General features: G+C 40.9%; 1 protein-coding gene across 1 annotated transcript in view; it reads right to left on the bottom strand.

The window, feature by feature from the left end:
• Positions 1–12151, bottom strand: part of CFAP46 (cilia and flagella associated protein 46) — a 1487057-nt gene that overhangs the window by 1422301 nt on the left and 52605 nt on the right. Inside the window, exon 2 of the mRNA XM_078643461.1 lies at positions 1860–1942. Coding sequence (XP_078499587.1) covers positions 1860–1908 — 49 coding nt within the window. The 5' untranslated portion in view covers positions 1909–1942. The remainder of the gene's footprint in view (positions 1–1859; positions 1943–12151) is intronic.

The following is a 12151-nucleotide window of genomic DNA, read 5'->3' as shown; positions in this document are numbered from 1 at the left end:
AAGAAGAATGGTCCGTGGGCTAAGTTTCAGAGAGCTCAACATCAGGGCCAAACAAGTAGAGTCCAGCAACAATGGTGGCACCTTACCCATAGTGCCCACTGGAGACAAGAAGGTCCATATCCCCAGGGATCTGGTGGCTAACTTTGTTGTGGGGAATGGCATTGATAAGTGGTTCAAAGCCTATGAGGTTGCCCTCGAGATGCACAGGGTCCCTGAAGAGGATTGAGGTGGCCAGCCTTTGGAGACACATATCTAGTGAGGGGAGGGATTCCCTGCTGGGCCTAGGAAAAGGGGGGCAGGGTGGAGTACCTCCCTGTCCTCCCTGAAGGACACCCTTATCAGAAAGCATGGGCTTATCCCAGATAAGTTTAGGCAGACATTTAGGGATAACTAGAAGTTGCCCTAAAAAACATTGGTGGATTTTGTGGATCCCTTTTGCAATGTGACAAGAAAATGGCAACCTTCTTAAAGTGGCATTTTCAAAATTGTGACTTAAAATGCGAATCAAAATTGTGACTTAAAAGTACAATTCCTTTTCAGACACAACCCATCATGACAGTCCTACCTGCTCCCACACAAATGTTATCATCTATTAAATATAATAAGGTAACCTAATGTTATCCTGTGGAAGAGGCAGACCTCACAGTAGTGAAAACCTAATTTGTGAGTTTTTCTATTTGACTAGGACATGGACAAATTAACATTAAATGTCTCACTTTTAAAATACACTGCACCTACCCCTGTGGGCAATTTAGGGCGTACCCTAGGAGCAACTTCCATGTATTAAAAAGGAAGGTTTGGACGTGGTAGAAGGCTTATTTTGACAGGTCAAAATGGCAGTTTAAATTGCACACACAGGTTGCTATGGCAGGCTCAAAACAGGTTTCAAAGGGGCTACTAAATTGGGTGGCAAAAAAAGGGGCTGCAGGCCCACTAGTAGCAATTAGCGTACATGCCCTGGGTACTCATAGTATCACTTTACAAGGGACTTACAAGTAAATGAATTGTGCCAATTCAGTGTAAGTCACTTCTACCATGTTTAAAGGAGAGCGCACAAGTACTTTAGCACTCGTTAGCACTGGTAAAGTGCACAGAGTCATAAAGCCAAAAAACACAATGGTCGAGTTTTTAACACTAACAATTGACAGGTTCAATAACTGATGAGGTGCTTTGGTGTTTGCTTTCACTGTGAATGAAATCAGCAACTAACTAGGTAGTTTACACTTCTGACTGTAGTTGGGCACTTTTAACAAGTACTGCGGCAGCCCCCTAATATTGCTCAGCAGCCGAGAGACCAGTGACTGAGCTGTGCTTACTATTCATTAAAATTAACTTGGCAGTACCATTAGAAGGGCATGAGTAACAGGGCATCCCTCTGGGATGTTCGACACTAAGTTTAACCACTGGGATGTTCGGCACTAACTTCTACCACTTGAAACTCATAGTGTCTACTACTGAACAGGGTGCCTTGGAACAGGTGCTGGAAAGCCACTATGTCAACTGCACTAGATGTTTTGAATGAATTTTAAGAATTGCTCTCTTCCACAGGAAGCTATGATTGGCCTAGGATGACACAAGCTAGTGTGAATGTTCACTGAACCACTAGCAAAAAGCATGTGTAAGTACAGGTCTCATTTGTACGACATTGTACACATATATCAATGTGAAGTGCAGTTAGTAATAAACTGGACAGTGGCTACAAGACGTCGACCAGCACTCAAACAAAAGAGCACTACCATGAACATTCCTGCATGCAGTTGTGGTTAAAGGTTTATCTATCACAAGCACTTCTGCACAACTAGGTCATAAAAAACAAAAATCTAGTTTTCTCTCACAATAGGTATATCCATTTTAGGTACCTTGCTCATGCTGAGCTGCCGAAAGATGCTGGCGGATCAACAAATCCATCTTCCAGTTTATAGGGTCATCCGACAAACGCTTTCTGCAGAGAAGCAAAAATGAAGAACAATGAAAAGGTCTGTTAACAAGGTTAGGAAAATGCTCACTGATTTGTTTGATTAACTTAGTAGAAAATGTTTCTTTTAAATGTTTTCTTGCATTTTTAAAACGTAAGAGATGCAAACTCGGCGTCAGATATGCCACTATGGCTATTGTACAATGCTCAAGGCGATCCAAGGCAGATGCCAATCGTGGGTCGGGGTTTTCCTAACCAGGATCTTAATAAATATCAACAGTAAGACCGAGTGGCTGTATGGGCTGCACAACACACACATATTCATAGAAACGCAGCCAGGCAGCTCGTCATCATTAGGAAAACAATCGCTATGAGCCACTATGGGCAGGGGCGTGCATTGTCTTGGCAAGAGCCAGCCTTCATGTGAAATCCAAAGGTCACCCTGCTCCCACGTGACCCGGATAAGATCTTCATTGGGCTTTCATCTTATGCCTTCTTGAGTGCTCAAAATTTAGTGTGCAGATGGGCCTTTCCGCTAAGAGGATCTCTTCCCCCACGCCCCTGCTTAACACTGACTGGATTTTCAGGAAGTGGTGGGGGTAAAACGTAACGAACAGAGTTAGCCCAGCCATCTGTGTAATCACAGACCCAATGCCAAGAAGTGTCACCATTCCCATCTAGGCACATTAAGAAGTTAGTGTAACTAACATGGACCAGGTCAGAAAGAAATTTACCCTTGTAAATTTTGCCCCAAATCGCCAGTACACCCCTGTTGCAAGAATGAACGAACGGTTGTGGATTCTTCTCAAACTGTAACTTAACAAACAAAGAGCTATCAATAGAAATTGCCAAAAAATAAGGTCATAATGATCATTTTCTGTGACTGTATATATAATCTTTCATCCAGCTGTGGAGATTGTATGAAAACAGTATAAAATCAATTAGGCTAGAAAATCCTCTGCTGATATAAGTGGGGCTTAGTATTGGATCCACAGGCAGAGTCAAAAGCTAAATGCAAGGTGAATTTTAATGGAAGTAAATTAGGAACATCACCATATGGATTGTTTGAGTGGTTGAGGATGAAAACGTTCATACATTAAGATGTTGTTTCTGTCTGTTGGGTTTCTATAGAGGTTTGTTTCAAAACCTGTCAATTTTTTAGTGATCTCTACATCCAAAAAGTTAATGATGCTTTTCTTAATTTCAAAGGTGAACTGAATCCTCTCATCTATGGTGTTCAAATGTGTGATTTGAGTTGTTAATGTGTCTTTTGTTCCTTTCCATATAATAAAAATATCATCTATGAAGCGTAAATATAGTAGTGTTTGTTCTTTCCATGCTATACTTTCTAGAATATGTCTTTCTTCAAAATCACTCATAAAAATATTCACGTATGTTGGTGCCGCGCAATTGCCCATAGATGGTCCGCTCTTTTGTAAGTACCAGTTATTGTCCCATTTGAAGTAGCTATGCATCAATGTGAATTCTAGTAACTCCGTCAAGAAGACTTTCATGTTGTCCTTGTGTTCTGTATGCAATAATGCCTTTTCTACTGCTTCAATGCCTTGTTGGTGGGGGATTGATGTATACAGCGATTTGACATCTACCGTGCATAATACTGTAGGTTGTTCGTCTGTAATGGTAATGGTATTAAGTTTGTTAAGGAAATCTGTGGTGTCTTCAGGAACGATCTCATCTTCATCACACAAGGTTGCAGGTATCTGTCCAAAAATGTCCCCATTGGTTCATGAATACTTCTTCTAGTTGATACTATAGGTCGACACGGCGGTCTGAGAGGGTCCTTATGAATTTTGGGAACCATGTAAAAACTTGGACTTACAGGATTGTCCTCAATGAGGTATTTCTTAACTTTCTCATTGATGATACCTTCATCTACTGCTTTCAGAATTATCCTTTTTCCAATGTAGTTTTGATTTCCATAGTTGGATTGAAATCCAACTTCATATATATGTTTTCATCCTCAAGTTGATACTTCACTTGTTCCACATAGTATGAGGTGTTTAATAGTACTAGGGCTCCCCTTTGTTTGCTTTCTGACAGGTTACTTCTGTACTGTTGGCGATAGATCGTAACATCCCCAATTCTTTGGCTGAAAGATTTTTTTGTCTGTTTTTCTTGTGTACATTTAGGGGCACATTATGATGGCGGACGGACCTGAGTCCGTCCGCCACCATAGAGTAGGAGGGAACCTCCGCATGGGCTGCGGAGTTCCCTCCTGTGCAATTAGGATGTGACCGCCACCCTGGCGGTCACATCCTCTATTTTTAACATTGCGGCGGGTGTGGCTTCAAGCTGCACCCGCAGCAATGTTAAAAATGCACGCATTGCATTTGTATGTAGAAAGTGGCAGGCACCGCGCGGTGCCAGCCGCTTTCTGCATACAAATGCAGGGGGGTACCGTAGGTACCCCCCATGTGCACCCCCCACCCCCCCTTCACCTAGAGGTCCCGCAACGGGCCCCCGCAGTGAAGTTACACATGCTTTTCCACGGCGGAAAAGCCATCGCGAAAAAGCATGTTTCAGAGCCCATCCTAATCTGGCTGACGGTGTCTGCCATATTAGTGCTTTTCCGCCGCGGTTGTAAGCCCACCGCGGCGGAAAAGCTGCAGACGGAAACCAGGACCCACCAGCCATCCTAATGTGGCGGTGGGTCTTTGGTGGGTCCGCAGAGGATTTTCCGCATCCTCCGGGCCGGCGGTGGCTTCCGCCGGCCCGGAGGATGCGGAAAATCCTCCATCGTAATAGGCCCGTAAATTTGGATACTTCTTGTTTTAGCAGTTGTTCAAACAAATCTAGAGTTTTATGACTTATCGGGGCCATATAAGTACTAGTTGGTCTTAATCCTTTTAGCTGGTCTTCTTCTATGATGTTGTAAAAAAAATGGCGCAATCTTAGTTTTCTCATTAATTTAAAGAGACTAACATTTAGTTCCAACGAGTTCATGTGAGCCGTCGGTATAAATGATGTTCCCTTCTGTAATACTCGTATTTGATCTTCATTAAAATGGCAGTCAGAGATGTTGATAACTAAGTTATTGTCTGGATTCATTTCTTGATCTTGTCCTTCTTTGCTGTGACAATCCTTGTTTGGGGGTCCTTTTTTTTCTCCTTTTCCTTTTCTCTTTACCTGCCGGGGTCTTCCTGTTCTTCGTGGCCTGCTCCTAAAATAGTAACCGCGGATGATGTACTTGCAATGTTTTGCTGTCCTTGGGTATTATTATCCCGTGGTATATTTCTTGTCGAGGCGTCACTGTCCATTGAGGAAGTGTCTGTGTTAGTTGTGCAGGGTTTACTTTGCCTTTTTTTTGCGTAAATGTCCGCCCATGTGTACACTTCCCCTATCTTGTAATCAATAGTATCTCTTCGATATTTTCTTATTTTCATTTCGTTGACCTCTTGGGAGTGTTTCTAAAGTTGGTTATTAATGTCCTCTAAAATTTTAGACCTTTCCTCCGCTGTAACTGACTTATCCAGCTCCATCTTGACTATATCAATCTCTTTCCTCAATTCTTCCAGGATATTTGATAATTCTTCTATTATCAGAATGATCAAATCCAGGGAACACTTATTCAGTATTGCATACCATCTATCAGTAAATTTCTGTGTGTTCTTACATAGGGATGGTTTAAAGGATATTCTCAGGCCCCTCGGAATTCTCTGAGCTTTATGATACCTAATCATCGTGCTGGCATGGAGGCGCTGGTTTATTTCTTTCCTAGACAAATAAAGTAATTCTCTCGCTTCAAATGGGACAATAACTGGTACTTACAAAAGAGCGGAACATCTATGGGCAATTGCGCGGCACCAACATGCGAATATTTTTATGAGTGATTTTGAAGAAAAACATATTCTAGAAAATATAGCATGAAAAGAACAAATACTACTATATTTACGCTTCATAGATGATGTTTTTATTATATGGAAAGGAACAAAAGACACATTAACAACTCAAATCACACAATTGAACACCATAGATAAGAGGATTCAGTTCACCTTTGAAATTCAGGAAAGCATCATTAACTTTTTGGATTTAGAGATCACTAACAAATCGACTTTTGAAACAAAGCTCTATAGAAAACAAACAGAAAGAAACAATATCTTAATGTATGAAAGTTTTTATCCTCAACCACTCAAACAGCACCTGCCCTACTCTCAACTAATAAGGGTTAAAAGGGTCGTCTCGGAGCCCAACAAACAAACAGAACAAACTGAGCACATGATAACTCGCTTCAAACAACGAGGATACCCAGAGGATTTACTGAAACAAGCTACCAATTGAACAGCCAATAAAACAAGAGGAGAACTCCTAACATCACAGCTCAAAACCAAGGATGACAGGATAGCTTGTGTGAGCAAGTATTCCAACATGAGCCAACAGTACAAAAAAATAATAAAAAAACATTGGAGACTACTAAAAATGGAACAAGACTTTAAAAACATCTTTGATCAAGAACCATTGTTCGTATACACTAGATATAAGAACATAGGAGAAATGTTAAGCCATCCAATTAGAAGCATTAATATAGTGGTACCACTACCTGTTGGAACTGTAATAACTGTCATAACATAATCAGAGGAGGCTTCATCACACACCCTCTAAAAGGACATAAGATTCATCTGCAAGTCAATGCCACGTGTGATACAACAAACATTATTTACATGCTCAAATGCCCATGTGGGAAAGCGTATGTAGGTCAAACTGAACGCAAACTGAAAACCAGACTTAATGAGCATAAAAGCAACATAAGAACAAAAGTCATAAAATCCACGATAACTTCCCATTTCATAGAGGCTCAACATCACATAAGCCAACTTAAAGCATGTGTTCTAGAAAATGTAGAAAGGGCGGAAGAAGTTGACCATAGGAATACCTTATTGAAAAGAGAGAACTGTTGGATTAATCATCTGAACACTTTAAAGCCCCATGGTTTGAACGAGAGGGTTGAATTTCTATGTTATTTATAAATCGATGTACCTTGTAATATGGATGCATTCACCACTGATTTCCAGATTAGGAAGTACCTATCGAAATACTGGCATGTATTAATGAGGCCAAACAGTAACGTGGTCACTCATATGAACATGTACTCAGTTTATGCTTTATTTTATTAGTTTTATTATTTAACGTTTAATGCCACAGTAGTGCTGTGATATGTATTCTATTATCATGTATCATTGTTGCGAATATGGTAAATGGTACCGTCATCCCTATTTTTTAGGAACCAAGTGTTTTTTCACCTTTCTATCTTTATTGACTAACTAAATCAGAAAGTCACTTTAACACTCACGTCAGACTCACTCATCAGTAGGTAATGACGCATGCTTACGTTTTAAAGTAACAACCGACAAGATAGCCGGCACACACGACTAACGAAGGAGAGACTCTTCCTGCGTTCAGGATTCCGGTAAGCCACCAACTAACCAGTTTTTATAGTCCTGTTCAAAGCATGGTTGCCGATTTGTCAAGCATTTGTTAACGATCGCACTCAGAGCGCGTTACACGTCTAGTAATTATTGCACGTACATAGGCGACAGAATTGTATAAGTTATACGCACAAGCATATTATAGACGGCTGCATTTTATCTGACGATTAACACACGGGGATCACAGAGCGAACATAGCTTGCACAAAAGAAACAACGGTCTGACTTTTTCATAACGTGGAAGAACAGCACTCGACTAATTCTCTTTTTTTCACTTCGCTTAACCATGTGGTGGTGGTTAATAAATGGCGGTTCAACTTTGCAAAATAATGAATATGTTACATTTGATTTGTTCTTTAGACATTCCCCTGATGAAGGCTCGTGAAGCCGAAATGCATTGGGAGGGAGGAAGCTACATTATGAACGTCTAACGTAAACACAGTGCATTATGAGAAAAGACGTTTTTACTCATATATGGAGGAATATGGTGTGAATAAAACACATTGAATGAGTAAAACAAAGCCAGAAGAGTGAGAAAGCATTATTTTCTTTAAACTTGGCTGTATACACAGCATTTCATACCTGTGCCTAGGGAGACTGCCTAAGGGATCTTGGGACTGCTACTTCGAAGTGAAGGAACTCCCATCTCATGTACTGCATTAATAGATGACATTTTTAGAAGGTACTTTCCTAATGCGGATATCTGGCTAAATAATGTTGATGTTGGACATTACTGCCTCGGTACTCATAGAGCCTGATGTATTCATGGTACTCTGTTGCCTTGTTACTCATTGAGCTACACCTAGAACCAAGAAGTGGTATTTTGTTTTTTTTCTGTTCTTTAACAGGGGGTCAGTAGTGGGTGATTGGAAGTCTGCTGCTCCGGTCCTCAGTGATTCATTCCAACCCGCTAATGAGGGTAGGAGTGTTGGTCAAAGTGTTTCATATTATTTCTGGAGTAGAACAGGCTTTCTCACTGAAAGAGGTGTTCATCCAAAATCTTTATTTTGCTGCTTCCCTTTTGCAGCACTCATATTGGATACTAGAATACACCCTTTCACCTCCCCTGTTACTGGGTTGATTATTTTCTTTTACAGGTAGCTCACAAGGGTCTCACATTTAGATCTAACCTCGCTTGCTGATTTTGATAAGTTGCTATCTCGCATAAAGGGTATCTTACAAATCTCTCTCTTCATTCACAGATCTCCCTCCTTGCAGTTCCCAACCTTTCTTTCCTCCGCTTGACCATCTCAAAAGTCTGCACTATAATTATAATCCAGACTTGGGGCTGTCATGAGGTGGACCCCTCTGAGCATTGGCACGACCCTGAGGATAAGCCAAAACTGAGACATTTCTTGCTTCGTGGATTTTATTTTATTACTTTTGCAATAGCTTGGGATATTTTTAAAGTAAGAAAAAAATAATAATAAACATTACCATTTGCAACACCAATACTTTAGACTTTCAGGAATTCAAGACCTATTGCATTGCAAATACTTGTTACTTCATGTGTCTTGCTAATGCTATTGTCGCCCAGATCTCAGTCATTGTCAAATCACACTAAGTAAGCAAACATCTGAAATGCACAAAATCAAATTAAACATAGACTGCATTCGAAAATGACGTTACATTACCGCAAGAAAATAAACCACCAGTTAGGTAACCAAAATAAACACCCAAAGTCAGAAATTGAGATAACTCTTATGAAGCAGATGTTTTGTGACTGAACATAAGCAGCTGTGCATGGCTCTGAAATTATAATATGAATTTGTATTTGTCTAATGTGTTTAGACAAAAACATCTTGTGTTTTTGATTACGCCATCTCGATTATGCTGTAGGAGTGGAAAGAGCGTTGCTTCGTTGAAACTAAAAATCGCCTTTCTTTTTAAAGTTGCATCTATCTTATTTGTGGATTGTTTCATATAGACTGCATTCCACACAAGTGTGTTCAGAGAACTGAACAGCAGTTGTAAATTGGCACTAATACTAACCCAGCAACGCACTGGGTATAAATAGAAAATAAACGTTGAATCTAGGAACAGATTAAACTAATATGGGAGCGAAAGGTGTGCAGGATATAAACAACGCAAACAAATCTCGCTTGGTAGGGGCCACACAGATTTGATTAAGCATGTACAATTGGAAACATAATCTCACATTTAAAAGTTCTACAGGTGGCTGGGGATTTAAAAAGAATGATACGGCAAAGTGTGTACAAATGAGGGCAGTTAAACATAAATCTGTAATAGGTTGAGTCGAAAAGCCTGCCCTAACACTGAGGCAGAACAGAACAGTGCATTCTATGTAAGTAACAGCATGGTCTGTACAGACTGACAGTTGTTCGGCAAAAAGAGCAGTGAAGACTGAGCAATTCAGAGTTCAATAAGCAAAAGACAATTATACAGATCAGAAAAGAAGGGGAATTCCAACTATGTGGGGGTAGGGTGTTATATACTCAAGGGGTTAATTACCACAGAATATCTGTGAAGAGTAAACATGTTTTTTTATTTTTTATTTTTCAAAAACCGTTATTGGAAAAGGGAAATGATGGCACATTACACGTTGACATCACAGCAGTGATTCGGTAGATAAAACATTTCCAGTTGCACTCCATGTTGTAAGGAGATGAAGGCTAGGAAAGACACATACATTGCCTATCAGTAATTGAATAGTAACTAAGGCACAGTGGAGGAGGCACAATTAATCTGGCCTGGGGGGAGGTGAAATCAGCAGCTTCAACCCGGGCGTTTTGTGTGTCAGAACTGGGAGAGGCCGCTGCTGAGCTGTCAGAGGCGGTCAACTGTTTGCGATAGGAGATGAGGGGGGCCCATATGTCAGGGGGTCTTCTGGGCGCAGGCATCAGATCCCAAAACCCACCCAGGAGTGTCTGGCAGTGGGCTGCATCATCCAGCCAATTTTTGACCGTGTGTGAAGAGTAAACATTGAGTGGAGAGTGATCTATTGTCTTTATAAGTATATATGGATTTATATAACAACTGTACCCTGGGACTCATTCAAAAGGGGTACCTTCTTGTGTGTCTTAGGAGGAATCAAGAGTTACTCAGATATATTCATCGTACCAACATTCATTGCAATGAAGACAAAAACACAGGACTGATATAGTTTGCATCATGTTATGTTTTGAGTCCAATCAAGTGTAACAATCAACAAAATAAGTGATCATAGTGCAGATGACGCAGTGCTCCAGTGGTGATTATATATTCAAAGAGCATAGATAAAAGACACTGTACAATTCACAATTGTTGTATGCATTGATTGATAACACTCATAACAGGGTTAGCATACGTCAATGTGGAATCCCTCGAAGTTAAATTGCACCTAACAACCAAGTAGGAGGGTTTGTCAATGTTTCGACCCCGTGTGACTGTGAGCGTCTTTTCAGGAAGTAGTCATTTCACTACCATGCCTATCCCAGTCAAATGTTTCTGCGCTGGGGCGGATTCTCTAAGACCAGTACCAATTCACTTCATACCAAACACGGCAAAGCTGTTTACATACAAATTTAATTAGTACCAATATTGAGGCATACTTGCCTAAATTGTCATTTCAATTTATTCTTCAATAAGCGCGCGGTAGAGCTAATCTCACTCAATTCGGCATCATTGCTTGTCTGGCTAAGAGCTGGTACCCCCTTCAAGCTCATCCACTCCGTTATCGATAAGGAGGGATGTTTCGTCTTACTTAAGGGAAGATTGCTGGGTAAGGAAATCCCTTATGCTCCTAACCAGGACCAACTAGCCTTTTTCCATTTCCTTTCAGCCCTGCTAGTTTTTATGTGGTTTTATGTTTTGTTCATTATAATTCAGGCATAGGGATCCTTCTCCCCCAGCTCCCGGGATATAACATATTTGACTGGACGGACGAGAGCGTAGAGGTATATCTAGGCTAGATTATTGAGCCATGAATGAAGTGTATATTCATCCTATCTGTTTAATTTACCCTTCCCCTTTGTTTTCCCTTCCTCCGACCTCTGGGGAATATGTACACCATTTTTCCAGCTTCTGTAGTGGCACAATATCAGTAGAAAAACGAATTCACTTTTAAACTAAAATATATATGGTACCAGTTATTGATAGAGGTGATGATTATGACAATTACAGCTATTTTTGTTCCGGTTGGAATGCAACGACTGAGGAATGGAATCCTTTGTGTCAAATGAGCACTTACACAGTGAAGTGGCACTTAGCGTGGCCAGGCTGTCGCCCTCGTGCGCTTAAGTGCCAGGTCACACATGCTTCTGTCAGTCCCAAAGTGTGACACTTGACTCTCCCTGTCCATGAAGCAGGAGCGGGTCTGGAGGTCCCTCTGAGGCACAACTGTGTGGAGAGGATGTGTCACCATGAGGTATTCCACTTGGCGAGGCTCTGCCCTGTTCTCTTTGGCTTTGAGTACCAGGGGGCCTCTTGCAGAAGCAGTCGGTGAAATGAGACACTCCAGGGGGTGGCTTCATATCTTGTAGGATAGCTCAGTGGATTCATTGCTTGCGGTAGAGGTCTGTGTGCAGCCTGCAAATCACGGGTTTTCAATATTTATTACAGCTAGAGCTTTAGGAAAAAAATGCAAAATTATTAACTTGGAGTACATGTTATTTGCACGTTATTTAGTAGAGGTGTAGGTGCTTGGGTAGGGACAGGGCTTTAAGTGGGATGAAAAAACTAGGGGGTCTCAAAGGAGCGTGGCCAATGTAATTAAGGGCGTGGCTTAAAAAACATAAGCTAAAAATCTGTGCTTAGAATAATGTGCCACCCGACTTGTATTTTGCTGTTTCTGT

Source organism: Lissotriton helveticus, chromosome 5_1 (assembly GCF_964261635.1).
Source record: "Lissotriton helveticus chromosome 5_1, aLisHel1.1, whole genome shotgun sequence".
Lineage (NCBI taxonomy): Eukaryota > Metazoa > Chordata > Amphibia > Caudata > Salamandridae > Lissotriton > Lissotriton helveticus.
Note: the sequence above shows the minus strand (reverse complement) of the source record. Positions and strands in the feature narration are given on the sequence as shown.